This window comes from Phoenix dactylifera, chromosome 7, assembly GCF_009389715.1.
Source record: "Phoenix dactylifera cultivar Barhee BC4 chromosome 7, palm_55x_up_171113_PBpolish2nd_filt_p, whole genome shotgun sequence".
In the NCBI taxonomy this organism is placed as follows: Eukaryota; Viridiplantae; Streptophyta; class Magnoliopsida; order Arecales; family Arecaceae; genus Phoenix; species Phoenix dactylifera.
Genome location: NC_052398.1, coordinates 9,241,726 through 9,258,511, shown reverse-complemented (window position 1 = coordinate 9,258,511; position 16,786 = coordinate 9,241,726). Strand labels below are relative to the sequence as shown.

The window sequence follows — 16,786 nt, the reverse complement described above, 5'->3', positions numbered from 1 at the left end:
ATAGAATGTTATAGCACGTTCAAGTGCTGAAGCAGAATATAGAGCCATGACATCTACTACGAGTGAAATTATTTGGCTTTGAGCGAGATTATTTGGTTTCGAGCTTTGTTACAAGATTTGGGATTTGACTCATCGTAGCCAACGAAGATGTTTTACGATAATCAACCTGCAATTCATATTGCTTCAAATTCTGTGTTTCATGAGCAAACAAAACATATTGAGGTTGATTGCCATTTTGTTCGAGAAAATGTTCAAGCCAAAATTATCTCTACTCCCTATATTCGCAGTAATCAACAACTAGCTGATATTTTCACAAAAGGTTTACCAGTAGCCCGGTTCCAAGAGATCTTGTCCAAGTTGGGTGCTATTGATATCTTCGCACCAACTTGAGAGGGAGTGCTGGCAAGAAGAGAGGGATTTGGGCGTGATTTATGGTAGATTTGGTAACAGAGATTCGGTAAGGCTCCTAATTTGGAGATGTGTTTGAATTAGATGCAGTTGTTATGGAGAGTTTTTCTCCTACGATTGATTGTTTGCCTTATTTGGACCCTCCTTCTATTGTTGCCTTTGGCCTTTATATGGGTCTATGCTGGTATATTCTTCGTTAATGTAGTGAATAAAAAGATCCCATCTCTCTTCTCCCGTGGACGTAGGCTTTCGAGCTGAACCACGTAAAAAATTATTTGTTCTCTGTTCCATTCTTTGTTTCATCGTTTCTTTATAATACTTTTATAAAATAAAAATATAGTAGCTTTTAGGCAAAATATTTCTAACAAAATTTCTATTAGTTGAATGAAGAATGCAATGATTTGGACGTTGATGTTTCTTGATTAATGTCTCGCCAAAATCATAAAACAGAGACCCATCACCCTCTAGGAGGTAGATAGATTAAACCACCGGGCTAGGTTTTTAAAGTTTATTTTGTTAGTAATTATTTATCTTTTTAATTTAGAAAAAAAAAAAATTGTTTCAAGGGGCGAAATATGGGCTAAAGATGGGATACTTATCTAATGATCCTGTGCATGACAATACATTGGTAAGACCCACCCGGTCTTGAAGTTGGCCACGGGAGCCCCATTGAGATGGAGCCCACACGAGAGTTGGGAGAGGGACGGGAGAACAGAACCTCAATGAAAGGATAAGTAAATTTCTGTGTGTAATAAGTACAATGCAAAAGCAAAATACAAGAAACCATCGCAGTTGGGCGTCGGCTTGAACAAGCCAATGCACAGACTACCCAAACCTCAAGTATATTCTAGACTAATAGCATAATATCGGTGGCATCAAAGACAACTTGGTGGGATGACAGAACCGGTGGCAATTCCATAAGCATGCTTGCATTTAGATTTTGCTTGTTCGTTTTGATAGGTGAGCTTAATGTTCTTCAATCTAATTCCATTGCATGGATTGCTTGGACTACAATCAAAATTCACAGCGTCTTTTGTTGCCGAGGTCCCTCGAATGTTTTTGTACTTCACATGACTGATTCCAACTCTCGAGTTCTAGGAAGGAAAAAATTAAAAAATAATTAGAAACAGATATATATGGGGGAAACAACTTTATATCAAGGAGGCCAATTAATACTGCCAAGTATTTTTTTTTTTTTTAGAGTATAAATACTGCCAAAGTTGTTTGAGTGTTTTAATACGAAAGTTAAAATTCGATACATACCTGGTCAGGGCAATTTTTGTTTCCAGGGCAATAGCTCTGATCAATGATAATAGGATTTTGGACATTTCGCATTGATGCATTAGAAAAGACGACTCCTTTCACATAGCCACGGACGTTTGTTGCCCACGTCTTAATCCTAAACCCGTTTTGTGTGCCCGTAAATACGGCAGATTTTACGGTCACATTCTCCACGCCTTCCTCCTCAAGTCCCTGCCCCTCCTTGCCTAAGCTCCCAATGCTGATACAAAACAAACATATATCCAAAAATTAGGGTAGTCAAACCCACAGAGATCTCAATTTATTGAAGATGAAAATAATAAAAAGAGTCTTGATAATCTATATCATGTAAAAACCACCGACATGCATGACTAGTCCGGAGTGTCCAACAAGAGTTAGGTCCAGTCTTTGGCACCTCTCTCGTAAGTATTTGTTCTTAGAAGCGATTCAAAATTCAAATCCTAATGGAAGCATGTTATCGAATTATTTAAAAAGTAAAATTTCAAAAGTATGTCGCATGTCCGACATCAATGCCTAGCTCTTTTCACCTAGAGATAAGTTTAAGCATCCTTTAGAAATAGGGCAGCACCAATGTTGTAAAAGAAGATCAATTATTCTTTCATGTGAAAGATACAAACCAAACCTTTAGAAATGATATGGTTTTGTGCTTAATTTGGTTTATGGAGAACATAACACAACATCTTATGCTGCGTATAGGTCAAATTATCCACATGCATTCATATGCCTATAGTGCGGACTTTATGTGAATCAGACACATGACCCACTACGAGAGGGGGGAAGGTGCAGCTGACGCGGGGTGTAGACCAATTTTAGCTTCAGGCATGCATGTATTAGTCTAGATCTCCTCTTACCCAAAAATAATGTTTCTAAATGAACAAAAATAATGAAGATGAAATAAAGAGTTACAAGAATTTAGATAAGATGTCTTCTCAAAGAAATAAAAAACTGAGGGATGATGCATTACACAAATGCCTGGCCCATGTAGCTCTATGTCCAAACTCAAGATCCATATTGACTAATTGGCTCTTGATTAATTGATCAGTTTCCTGGCCGTCCCTTTTAGACCCGTTGTCCTAAGGCTTTTTAAAGGTTAATTGTTGTTTCTCAAGATGTTCTACGTACCTAATGCCGTGCCCTGGTCCACAGAACACACGCTCGATCCAAAGGTTGGAGGTGCCAGGACCAATGGAGATGCAGTCATCGCCGGTCTTGATGGTGGCCTGAACTATGCTGACGCCGGTGGACATCTGAACGTGGATGCCGTCGGTGTTCGGGCTGTTCCCCGCCGCAGTGATGTAAACGCCTTGAACCCTCACTCCTTGGCAGCCGAGGATGACGATGTGATACAGCTCGCTGTTGATCGACGCTAAGCCATCGATCACAATGTTTTTCGAGTTGCTGAAGGTCAGCGACTGCATGCAAATCGAGAACCAGATAACAGTTTCAGAATATGTGCCTTAATCGACATAAACGGTCATGATACCACTGATCCCATTACTAGCTACGCGCAACATGATGACATGCTAGTCTTGTGTATTTATGTTTGCTTTCATGTTGGAAGCAGGCATGAATAGAATTTTTAGCAAGATATAAAGTTGTATGCTGAATTGGTGCAATGCAACTATTTGTTCTTCTGAGAGCCACGTTTTGAGCTTATATACTTACAGTTGCACCGGTTGGGCAGCTCCGGCCATCAAGTTTGCAGGTCCACAGATCTGCCCCTCTTCCGTCGAGTTCGCCGCCGCTGATCGTCACGCCATCAACATCATCAAACGTAATCCATTTCCCAGAAGCACCTAACTTTCTGTAGTTCGAAGGCGCGGCGATCTTGCCATGGATCGAAAACTTGATCGCAGTGTTCTTGCATGGGCCATTGAAGGTGGCCTGGCTTAGTAGGAAACTCCCGGCGGGCACGTAGAGGGTGGCCGGGGAAGATGAGCCGCACGCCGCCGTCCAAGCTTTAAGGAATGCTTGCGTCGAGTCAGTCTTCCCGTCAGCTTTGGCCCCAAAATTTAGCACATCGTAGACTGCATTTGATCTTGGTAGGAAGCAGAGGAGAAATAGTTGGAGCAGGAACAAGGTAATGAGCTTTGCCATTGGGCTACTGCTCATGTATACCTCTTAAGAAATGTCCAGAGAGATGTGGAATGTTATAGCAGTTTAAAGGGGTATTTAAAGGATTGGAATATTAGTGGGAAATTAACGACCTGCCCACCCAAAGGATGACTTTGGTTTTAAACCTTTCTAGGTAGGTGAAGCGTTTAATTCCTTTGGTGAAGACGCACCAAAATCTGAATATTTTTTGGTGGATTCCGACCGTTATTTGCGGCGGCGTAGGCCGTTAAAAAAGCCACAGCCTGAACAATGGAAACTATGAGGACTTTGATTATATTGCACGATGGGCTTTGTTGGATTCCTACAGTTCGGTGCCCCTTTGGAAATTGTTGTGGGTGCAGAGCTGCAGGCAGCGTGGAAGAGGCTCTCTAATAGATGCGGAGCATATCATCATAGGGGGTGACTCAGCAGCAGTGATGGAGAAAATCTACAGGCGACTCTCTGAGTCGGACGGGGAGTCCTTACTCTGTGACATACAGCAGATGGCAGAGGACTGTGGCTCCTTTAGGGCTATGCATGTGTATCAGAAAGCCAGCTCAGCTCCTAACTGGATGGCCTCCTATGCGGTGCAGCACTCGGAGGATTATTTTTGGAGGACCCAAGCGGATGTTTCCTACCCGCCGAGCCAGCTTCTCTTTTCTGATTTTCTTAGCTACGCTCATCAACGTGTGGTGCGAGCCGCCAATGTACCAAAAAAAAGAGAAATTGTTGCGGAGAAACTGTTGTAACATAATATTCTAGCTTATTAGATATGGGAGAGAGGACGCTTGCATGCTTTGGCCATGTCGTTGTTGTGGCCTTAGATGCATTAGACTATAGACACTTTTAATCAAATCGCTTCTTTGTCTAGCCAAACTTCCTTAAATTAATTATAAATTAATGAGTAGTTAAATGACCATATTGGCACTATGTATATGTTTTAATCTATTTCAAAACTCGGATGTAGAAACAAGTACTATGACTATGTGATGCAGGACTCCCGGTTAACATAGGATAGAACGGAGGACAGAAAAAAAAAAAAGAAAAAAAAAAAGAAAAGGAAAGAGTACATGGAAGAAAAGAAGAAGAAGAAGGTTGAAAAAAAAAATAACTCAATATTCTAAAATGCAAACAATAAGTTTGTATGGACAAACCCAAAATATTAATGAGAGTTTGAATAAAAATAAAATATTGAAGTCCAGGTAAAATTTTAATTTTATTCTTACAAAATTTTAGTCCTAGAGGGCTAGAGCCTATATAAAAACAAAACTCCCAAATTTTTAATAAAATAAATTTGTACAAAATAGAAGTATGCATAGATTTTCTATTGGACCGTCTTCTATCACTATGTTAAATCAGACAAGTGTTATGATTAGCAAGCTATAAATTGCAAATCATTTCCACAGAATCAAGCTGTCAATAAATTAGTGTTAAGAGGGTTCTTTTAATAGACTACCATCTGCGACTGATTAGAGGGAAAAGGTCATGTCTCACCCAAAAATAAAAAAGAATTAGAGTCATGTAATCTATAGTTCAACTGAAAATATTATCAATTTAAGTAATCTTTAGCTGTATTAGAGTTTTTTTTTTCCCTTTAAACAAGCTTAGTTGATCTGCAAATTTAAAATAAAATATATTTTTAATAAGAAACTTTGATTATATAAAACCTTTTACCTTGGCACTTTGTATATGGACAAATTATTCTAACCCACAGATGACTCAATGTAACAGTCGGTTGACCATTTACCACGAGGGAAGAAGCTTAAAAAGGGTTCGGTTGTGTTTGGCTCGGCCCACTATTCCCCCAAAGTCCATTTTGACGTGAGTTTTGGTGGCACAAGAAGACTAAGAGAGTATCCGCTCAAAATTCCTGGTCAAAAATAGTCCTTACTCGGGCGGGTGGTTCCCATGGAGAAATGATTACCTGATGCTGAAAAAATCCTACCGTCACTTGTCAACCGCTAGTGGAAGCACCGGAAAGGATGGTCCGAGAAAAATTGGACGGCGAGAAGGTTAATTAAATGTGTAAAGGGAATTTGACTTTGAGCCATTTAGTGTGTCAAGAACGGAGTCAAATTTTTTAGGTTTGGGTTTGGTAGACCCAACTATGACCTGAAAATAATCCAATTTAGAGCTGACTCGGACTGAAACACTAGATTTAGAGACCATATTTTTCTTCTTCGGAGAAGGTCGCATGGCCATTGCAACTGGGATGGAGCCAAACTAAACCGGATAAAGAATAGTTAATGTGAAAATTTGGGTTCAAAGAAGTTTTGTAGTTGACCAAACCAATATTGAAATCTAAAAATAAATTTATCTCTCAATATAGATACCATGCGTGGGCTAATAGGGTTATAAATCAATAAGGTTGGGTCTGAAACTGGCTTGAACCCAATTCAATCGTATATGGTTTCAAGTAAATTAAGGTTGACTGGATCCAATTTTGTCACCACTACTAAAAAAATGGGTTTTACCGACGCTTTTTTGCCGACGCTTGTCACAAGCGTCGGCAATTTTTGGTCTAGCACCACAGTTTGTCCACGGTTTAAAAAAACGTCGGCAGTAAATGACGCTTCGTGGGCTAAGACGACGCTAATTAGCGTCGTCGAAAATTTTAAAAAAGCCGACGCTCGAAAGCGTCGTCGGAGGCCATTTTGAATCAGAGGCCGCACCCCCCTCCCCTCCGCTCGTCATTGCTTTTTCTCGATTTCAGTTAAATAAAATCAATTAAATGAACGATTTAGCCCCACATCGGCGGATCAACGAGTGGTGGTGGGGAATTAGGAGGGCGGAGGTGGAGAATGGAGATGCTGGTCCTGAAGAAGGCGCTGGGCTTGGCGTCCAAGTGCCGAGCCCACGGCCTGATGCGCCGCGTCTTCGCCATCATCCCCACCACCGCCTTCGCCAAGATGCTCGCCGTAGACGGTGAAGACCATGTCCTGGCCTTTGCCGGTGAAGATGTCGAAGAATGGCGTTGCGGGTGTGGGAGCCGAACTCGACGCCATCTCGGGGGATGAGACCACGACGAGGTTCCGCTGGCCCATGCGGAGGAGGAAGATGTCGCCGAAGCTTTGGTGAGGGCTGTCAGATTTGGAGGGTTGAGGTCGTCGCCGAAGCGCTTCCCCCGAAGCTTGGACACGGCGATGGCGAGTGTCACTGCAGCGAAAAGCCCCAGCAAGGCCTTCTCCAGCGAAAAGCCCCAGCGAAAAGCTTGGATACTCTCCACACGAGACCAAAGGCAGAGAGAGACAGAGAGAGTTTCAGCAAAAAAAAAAAAAAAGGAGAGAGAGAGAGAGAGAGAGAGAGACGGGAGCTGGGTGGGTGGCGAGGATTGGGATGGTGTGGATGAGAGGTGGGGTGGGGACTTGGGAGGGTTTCAAAGGGGGTGGAGAGAGAGAGAGAGAGACGGGAGCTGGGTGGGTGGCGAGGATTGGGATGGAGTGGATGAGAGGTGGGGTGGGGACTTGGGAGGGTTTCAAAGGGGGTGGAGAGAGAGACAGGAGCTGGGTGGGTGGCGAGGATTGGAGATTAAAAGACTGATAGGATATAAGTAGCGACGCTTAAAAGCGTCGGGAAAAGCAAGCCTGTAACGACGCTTTTAAGCGTCGGCCTAAACCCGTAGTAACCAACCCTTCTCCCCAGAGTCTGATAGAAGAAACGACGCTTAAAAGCGTCGGAAAAAGCAACCCCTCTCGCCGACGCTTATAAGCGTCGGCGTATGATAAAAGGAACGACGCTTAAAAGCGTCGGCATAGACCAACGACGCTTTTTAAACGCGTCGGGTTAAACCCGACCCACGCCCACCTGCCCGACGTCTGAGCCACGCTTTGCGAAGCGTGGGCTGGGAATTCGCCGACGCTTATAAGCGTCGGTATAGACCAAAAAAAGCGTCGGGAGATTTCCTTTCTTTTGTAGTGCACTGAGCAATTGAGATTGAATTAGGTCTCCATTTATCTTGGGCGGTCACAAAGTTTAAGAGCGCAACCTAGTTAACATGTTAGAGGTAATTTATATGAGATCTACCCGATCTTTTTTTTTATATATAAATTTTTGAGAACTGAGATGGTGAAAGATCTAGCTAATGTTTCATTTATAGTTTTGAAAGATCTAGTTAATGTTTCTTTTAGAGTTTTAAAGCTAATTTTTGTGAAAACTAGCCAATTTTTCTTTCTTCTTTATTTTTGAGAATTAGGATGGTGAAAATTTGGTGAAAAATTAAGGTAATGGCAAAATTGAACTTGGGTTTGTTGATGCAAATATTGTATTATCTTTGCCGGTAGGCATTCTTAATGTCAAGTTAATTTTTATTGCATTTTTTTAAAAGGATAAATTTTGAAAGAATATCCTCTAGAAAAGATAGGCTATTCCAAAAAATAAGTCTTCTTTTGATATTTGATTGGAGGACAAATGTAGAGAACAATTAAATGCATCAATTCATCACAATTTTGTTTGTATCACCGAGATAAAATTACTTCCCACATTTTGATATATTTAAGCATGGACAAAGGCAAAATAGTAATTTAAGGAGATAAATTTCTCATGTTTCATGAATAACTCTATTTTAGCAAACTAGAGGAATAGAATTATGTCTTCTCCCTCTCACTTTTTGCACTTATTCGAATAATCCTATTATGGAACTCTTTTCGAGTGCTTGAGAGGATATCTCCCTATTTGGAGGGATATCCCCCACTTATCCTATCTACCAAACCTAGTCGTAGAGCGTAATAAATAATTCATTAGGGATTCATATCCCATCTGTCCAAATTCTAGAGCATCAACTAATTTAAATAATTATGGTTTATTGCATTCAAGCACCATAAAACATTAGAACTCTTGTTATAATAACCTTCCAAAACAATTCCAAAGAACTGGTCAATTCCTTGATTGAGTGGTTGTCAATTTGTTTTAATCCCACCATATAAGGCTACATTGGTTCAACATTTAGTCAAATAAAAGTTCTTTAATCTGTTTCTCCATAGCCATTAGAGCCTTGCAATGCAATTTGCGTAAATTTGAAGTTTAGGTAAGAATAATGCGTGCTTAAGACATGGGCATTTATTAAGGCCTCGACTAATTGGATGTACAGGTTCCAATGTGTAGACGAGTTCCATTTGCTTTCGACAGGCATAGAAGATCTGCAATTATAAAACTATTAGCAACTTGGATGGTTTGGATTAATAATAGGTCAATTAAAACCCAATTAATGAAGTAACCTAGGCAAGATTGGGAGTTTGAGTCCACTAAATTGGGGCCAAAGCTATATGTTAGCTTATATTTGATTATGGGTTTGCAAGGTCGAATCTGGAGTTAGGTTTGGTTTGGACATGGATAGGCTGGATAACATATGGTTGTGAAGAGAGAGAATTTTAAACTAGATGGAAAACATGCAATACAATTATGTAATTTATAACACCTATTTAAGGTAATAATATATCTTGTAGGTTTTTTTTTGACTATTTATGAATTAGAGCTTGTTCTAGTGATCAACCCTCGAACTAGGAACTAAAATTGCAATAACCCGAGACCTTATCCTAAAATTGGTCTTAGTTAGAACCTCCGCGGTGGACAATTTATGTGAGACTAAATACATGCCATCATGTACTTCACATAAAAGCTATATTTTCAAACATTATATGGTGTATGCCTAAATATCAAGAGACAAATGATTATAGTGTAGGTTCTCTCAAAAAAAAATATTTTATTACTAGTCCAATTATAAAATTTTAATCTGTTATATATTAAAATTTATAGTCCCAAACGTCTTCTTTCTTGTTGAATACATTTCTTAGGCCAAACAGCCCAGATCTCTTCCTTCTGGTTGAATACATTTCTTAGGCCAAACAGCTGCAACAAAAACAATAGATCACTTTTAAATATTAATTTTTATTTAATAAATTACAATTCATGATTTCTAGAAAAATTGACTTCTTAAACAAATTAAGCGTTGCTAGGAAATGCATAGCATTTTAATTTATGAGTGCTTATATTCTTCAACATCTCATGGACTTCAACAGGTGCATTTTACCATACATAAAAGTGGATCTGCATAGTTAGACTTATACTTAAAAGGCCTACATGATGGTATTTTAGCAACACATATCGATAATATATTTGTTTTTGTTGAAAGTTAGGCATTGTCGTTCTCATTTAAATATTTTACTTTTAAGCTTGATGGATACTGATCTCTAGTATTCACATATATGCAAGAAATGAATTGTATTACAAGAATCTTTGTTGAAACTATATTTTGGGGCACTTTTTATTACAACTTGGAGAGGAGTCAACCTTATCTAAGTTCTGACACATGAGGTGATGCAAATAAGTATAATGAATCCATTGAAATGATTTGTTTACTTAAATACTTAATTATACAACTAGTTTAAACCAAAAATTATAGAAGAAAGCAAATAAAATATATCTTATAAGGATTTGCTGGGCGTATAGGTTAAACGTTGATGAACAACTAAAAATTAGAAACAATATCCAATTCTACATAAAAAGTATAGTTCAGTATGGCTATACTTTAATCTTTTAATTACCATTAAGAATGATGTGAAATACCACCAATTATTTCACTTTATTGGATTCAATCCATCATTCATTCACTAAAAATGCTCTTACACGTCCATTATATTGGCCACTAATTATTTTACCTTATTAGAGTCAATGCATGTTTTGTCCACTAAAATTGCCCTTATACCTCCATTTCATTGGCCTTTGGACCGCCACTAAAAAAATTAAATATTATATTTGTTAAGTATTTTTATTTGTACTAATTAATGAGAAAATACTAAAATAAAACATAAGCAAAAAATAATAATTTAATTCAAAATTGTATGATATGTTACCATCAAAATAAATTGCTTAATTAATACTTTGTAGCACTTTTAACTGAAACTTTGAAATAAAACCAATTCAGATATCAATTTCCTCCATTATCTCAACTCAATGAATTTTAAAGTGGTAGCCATCAAGAGAAAAAAAATCATAAGAAACTAGCAGGGATTTATTCAAAGGAAATTGTTCAACAGCCAATAAATAGAATGGTTGATGCAACTTTTTCATTGGCAGTCATATGCTTCATGCCAATTTAAGCTTGAGAGCTGTTGTGATAAAATATTACTCCAATTGTGTTACTGTGTATTTCTTATGAAAAATGTGTTGTTATATATATATATATATATATATATATATATATTGTTTTAAAGTCATGCATTAGGTATTGATACTACCAGTCTATTTTCTAGTCCTGTAACATATCGATGCAAGTCATCATATCAATCATCCTTGAATTTCCAACATACTCTAACTAAAAGGTAGGTTTTGCGGGCCAATATTACAATGCCTTTCTATTGGCCCAAAGCTAATAGACAAAGCTAATAGACTCAGCCCAGTTTTACCGATCAGATAAACTGTGACTAGATTGTTGTATGCCATCAAAGTCCACAGTGAACTCGGGTATTAATACCATAAAAGTAGTGATTTATAAGGCATTGTCTTATTGACTTCTTGAAGGACTTGATGGATGACTTATTTTAAGTGGCCCATCAATTTGTTTTTTTTTTGGCGATTGGGTCCGCAATTTCTACTCCATATATGTCTCTATGGTAAAGGTAAGATCAGGGCCAAGATGGCGCGATACGTTAGCCGCCCCCACCTTCGACACATTTACCCCTGATATTGGACAAAATTTCTTTTACCGATCAGGGCATCCTTCATCTTTGGGGCAGTAATTCTGGTCAAGGATGATGGAATTTCTGACATTTTGCATTGACACGTGCTCGAATGCCACTCCCTTGATGAACCTCTCGCTCGGCCTCCCCATATCTTAGGCTCTGTGGGCTTTTGGTGGGACATAAACCACTTTTTGACCCTCCAAAAGTACTTTTGGATAGAATAGAGATATTTGGTAAAAAACATTAGAAAGCTATTTTAGCTTTGCCTGAAAACATTGATCATAATACATTGATATGTTATATTATATAATATCAAATTATATTATATTATTATACTATAGTATGCAATATTATATTACTATATTATAATAATATTATATTATATTATAGTAATATTATACTATATTATATATTTATACATTAATATATATTATATTTTATTATGCTTTGTTATATAATACTATGCAATGTTATTTATGGCCATTTTTGTCATACCAAAAGTACTTTTTCAATTTGTTTACAAAATACTTATTAAAGTTCCACATCACTTTAGAAATGTAATTATTACCTAATAGTAAATAGTTTTTTTATAAAATCTCTACTTTAAAAAGTTCTATTTCTCAAAGCTCTAGTGTCCTAGCTCTGCCAAACAGAGCTATAATCTGCAGCTCGTTCTCTGTTCTTGTGAACACCGTAGTCTTCACCGTTTCGTTCTCCCCACCCTCCGCGTCGTACGCCTTCCCCGGGATCCCAATGCTGCTAGCCACCAACACCACCCGTGCATGTGCATGTTAGAACACCAAAAGGTTCCCACACGTGTGAATCATAATTTGATGATCCGTAGATACAAGACGAGCAATGGTACTGTGCCTCCACCATGCAAATATAATGCAATCGGTGTCCCCTCGCCTTATGCCATGCCCAGGCCAACAATTGTACGTATTGCTCCATCCACGGGCTCGCCGTGCCGCGACCGATCGAGATGCAGTCGTCACCTGTCTTGATGCCTGTCCCCATGATACCATGAAGTTGGTCTATGCCTGAACATGGACGCCGCCGGTGTTGGGGCTGTTTCCCGGAGTTGCAATCTTGACACCTTGCGCTGTCACCCCTCGACAGTCGACGATCACGATGTGGTACAATTGATCGACGTCAACCCACGAATCATGATGTCCTTCGAGCTTCAAAATGTCAATGAGTGCAAGAAGAGGAGCATAGTAGTGATTAGGTTAATGCTAAATAATTATAGGCAAGGAAAGGTTGTGAGAGCTAGGGGTCCATTTTACACTGCTAGCACGTACAGTTGAACCATCTGGACAGTTCCCACTAGCAGCCTTGCAGGCCCAAAGAGGGGAGCCACGGCCATGGATGGTCCCGCCATACACCGAGACACCCTCGACGTGATCAAAAGCCAGCCATTCTCCAATGTGGCCAAAATCGGCATTAGAATTTGATGGTGCAACGAGGATCCCATCAATCTGGATGATGATCCTGCTGCTCTTACAGAGAGGAGGAGGAGGAAGAAGAAGTATGAAAAAAATGAAAGGTTTTGGATGGGTCTGTAGGTTAAGGTGGTGGGTATTTATAGACTCATGGGAGGTTCTGGTGGCTGAGAAAGGAAGCTTCCTTGAGATGTGAGACACGTGGGAGGCATGAGACGGAAAAGAGAATTGAATGTTCCACTTATCACCTTTTCAATGTTCACACTCGGTTTGTTTCCTTTTAATGGTTCTATTTGCGAAAAAACTAGGGTGTGAAATATGTGCTTTGTTCTAGCAGGCCGGGCCCAAGACATTACAGCTGCCTGTCCTATGCTTAATTAGCATCTCAACCTAGAACTGACCATATATATATATATATATATATATATATATATATCCTTCTAAACATTAGAATTTACATGAATAACCTCCCAAATTGATATTTGCATGTAAATCCTTATAAAATATTTTTTTTGCATGTATATTCTTCCTTTTATTTTTTCTTATATATGTGCCTACACCATCTAACGCTATTAAGAAATTAATAGTTTAAAATTTAAAATAACTGAAATACCCTTAATAGGTAGATATACAAAAAATATATATTTATAAGGGTATATGTATAAATAAAAACTTTGCAAGGGCATTCATACAATTTTACATATTTAAAAGGGTTTACAAGTCGAAAAATTCTAATTTATTTTTGTTTATTTCAACTTGTTTTAATACTTAGATTAGTCTAGCACTTACTCCTCAATGTTTTTTGTAAAAATATTATTTAAGAAAAAGATAGATTGGACAATTAGATAATAAAAAGAGTTATGAAAGTTCTTTTACTAATCATGAAATTATTCTACTTTATTCTTCTTTATTTATAACAATTGCTATATCTTATTTCAACGAAATTAGCTTGTGATATTTATTGTCATAGATGCATATATATATAAGGGCATGTATCAGAATATAAAAAGAGATTAGAATCTCTTAAAACTACACGATAGATTGCAATGATCAAGCTTCTTTGCTACTATTGTTGTGCTCATGGGTGGAAGAACAATTTCAATCATTCCCAAGCAAAATCATTGAAGGACTTCAAAATTCTTCAGACTTACTAACAACCTCCACAGCTATGTGGTAGAAGGCCACATCTTATGTTGTGTATCTTAAGCTACTTTTTTTTAGAGCTTTAATTTTCTGGAAAAAAAAAAACTAGTGTATGGGGCACATCTTGTCATAGCAATTTTAAATAAGTCACCAGCCTGCACATAAAAAAATTTTCAGCTCTAAAAGATATATCTCATATACTAAAAATAAATATTGCAAATCTTGTAAAATACTTTTCTTTAAATAATTCATAAAACTAAAGACAAGATCTGACAATTTTTATGTAATAAAAGAGATAACGAAGAGAGAACTTTGGTGGCAATAAGAGGGACTTAGATTCCAGAGGCGAGAACTCCAATGAATGGAAGAGAGGGAGAAGGTTTACCTACGGTGGAAAAATAGTTGAAAGAATGGTTTTGATTTCAGATGGAGAAGTGAAAGAGAGGGATCGAGAGAGATCAGTAAAGTTTTTAAAGAATGTAGAGATATTAGTTCTCAGCAAGGCCCAAACAATGTTCAAAACATAGCCTGAATTCATGCCCGAATCAATTTATTTTTGTATGCTGTTATTTAGAGAGAATAATGTGGAAGTAAATGACAAATTAAAATAGGTTTAGCTGATAATAATATATCATATATCATTTACTTGTGTTATAAGAGAGAGCCTAATTTTTATCTAGCTCATTTACTTTTAAAGCAATGTTATGAAATATCAAACTTCAATCGAGTTTAGGCTAGATTCATGTTGGCCCAAACGAATAATTTGGGTTGGCCCAAACGGATAATTTGGGTCAGCCCAATTGAATTCGGGCTGGGCTCAAGCTTGAATTGTCCAAAATTTTTGGGCTTAGGCCCAACCCGAAGCTCGAAAAAAATTCGGGCCGGATTTGGATGAGGCCATGGCTCAGCCCGACTCGGCCCACTTCCAACCCTAGTGCAATAAGATCTCTGATTCTGTTGTGAGACTGTAGAAGCATTTTCACTAAAGATGAGAGTTAGCAGAATTGATTCGGTCCAAAAGATACGATATGGGTAAAGACACTAGCAATGTACGCCTATATGCATTTCGTAATGGTTTTATGCATGATCATGATCAAATATTACGTGTCAATCTTAGGTTTGCCACAACTAGATAATGTTACACAAGCAAGAGCAAAAAACCGATGAAATAGTTCCACCATCCTTGCCACATGCTAAAGAAGATTCATATGATTAAGCTCTTTAAAAAAATATGAGGATCTATACGGGCGTGCATTTAGTTCCACAATGACTATGCATCGCGTAGATCTTGGATACTTATATAAGACTAAAAAATCTAAAAAATATTTTCTAGTTAGCTTTTTTGAATGAGATTCTGAGTTGTTATAAATGATATTAGAGCGGATCCAATTCATGACTTATATGGACTAGGGAATACTGCATCACGGGCTCATTGAGGCTGATTATAGGCTAATCGTGATACTTGTAATTATATTTAAATGAATATGAAGTCTTAGCCCGACGAGAATGTCATGGCTTAAACAGAGAAATTATATCATTCAAACATGCATTATATCACATATTAGCTATGCACTGAGTAGATCTTGGGTACTTATGCATGATTGAAGAATCCAAAAAATATTTTTTGGTTAGCTTTTTTGGTGAGCTCGATTGTTATAAAAAATAACTATCAAGGGCATAATTTTTTTAAAAGGTTAAGGCATGTAACATAATTGTGACGTCGGGCTGCGAAAAGGAACCTTAATGCTGCGTTTTACGTCGTAGAATAAACCAAAACTGAAATAGATTGGTGGAAAAAATATATATTTAGAATCCCTCACGTTCGCCCATTTTGCATCACGGTCTCTTTACCTCTAAAAATTCTCAAAGTAGTCCTTCAAAAAATTATATTTTGCAGCAAAGATACTTCTTCCATCTGTTTCCCATTGATGCCGTTGTTGATGGTCATCCATAAATGACCAAAATGTTCCCATCAGTATCATTTGTTCTCTTGAGACACATATACACCTACACCCCCTCAAGTTTGCTCCTTTCCTCAGCTGATTAACCTATTTCCAACACATTTTATTCTAAAATAAATCACTCCACCCTATATAATAAAACAATTTAATCCAGGTTACGTAGAAAATATAATGCTGTAATTTTTCTAAAATATCTACTTTGTTTTCAAAAAAAAATGGTTAACATAGAAACAATGAATTAAAAAAACTATTATTAATTTTTTTTAATCTTGAGGATATTCTGATTTAGTTAAGATGGGCAGAGTAGCCTTTTTTTTTTTTTTTCTTTTAAGGAGGCAATTGACCTATGGTGGGGGGTATATATGTGTATACCCTTCGTCAGCCGTTTGATAGGGATACTATATATATAGACGGGTAGGCAGTACATGCTACTTTGGTATATGTGCTCTCATTAGATGGTTGTAGATGTTCTCTCCTCGATTGATATAGCCCTAAATCTTTTCAAATTATGAATGTTTTGGGCCTACATATATCCTAAGCCTCTAACACTACTATGGCTATATGTTAGATTGTTAGCTAAGCTTATATCTTATAGTTTTGTAAAATTTGATCGGCAAGATCAAAGGTGGCATATCGATATCCCTCAATTGCTTAACAAACCTGTTTTCAACAAATGTTGGTTTTATCTATTTGAAGAGATGTATGAAATTGCCTGCAGACCTACGTCTCACGAATTTATGTACTCATACACATGCATATATACATGCGTACTCATGCATAT

At 37.7% G+C, this 16,786-nt stretch overlaps 1 protein-coding gene and 1 pseudogene across 1 annotated transcript; both read right to left on the bottom strand.

Moving 5' to 3' along the window:
* Positions 1-1,197: 1,197 nt before the first annotated feature.
* Positions 1,198-3,786, bottom strand: LOC120111401 (polygalacturonase-like). Its single transcript, XM_039128452.1, has 4 exons — positions 3,355-3,786; positions 2,812-3,101; positions 1,672-1,909; positions 1,198-1,502 (listed from the first exon to the last, which is right to left on the bottom strand). The coding sequence occupies exons 1-4, from the start codon at positions 3,784-3,786 to the stop codon at positions 1,284-1,286; spliced, it is 1,179 nt and encodes a 392-aa protein (XP_038984380.1). The 3' UTR covers positions 1,198-1,283.
* Positions 3,787-11,479: 7,693 nt separating this feature from the next.
* On the bottom strand, positions 11,480-15,225 carry LOC103719686 (annotated as a pseudogene).
* Between the last annotated feature and the right edge of the window lie 1,561 nt (positions 15,226-16,786).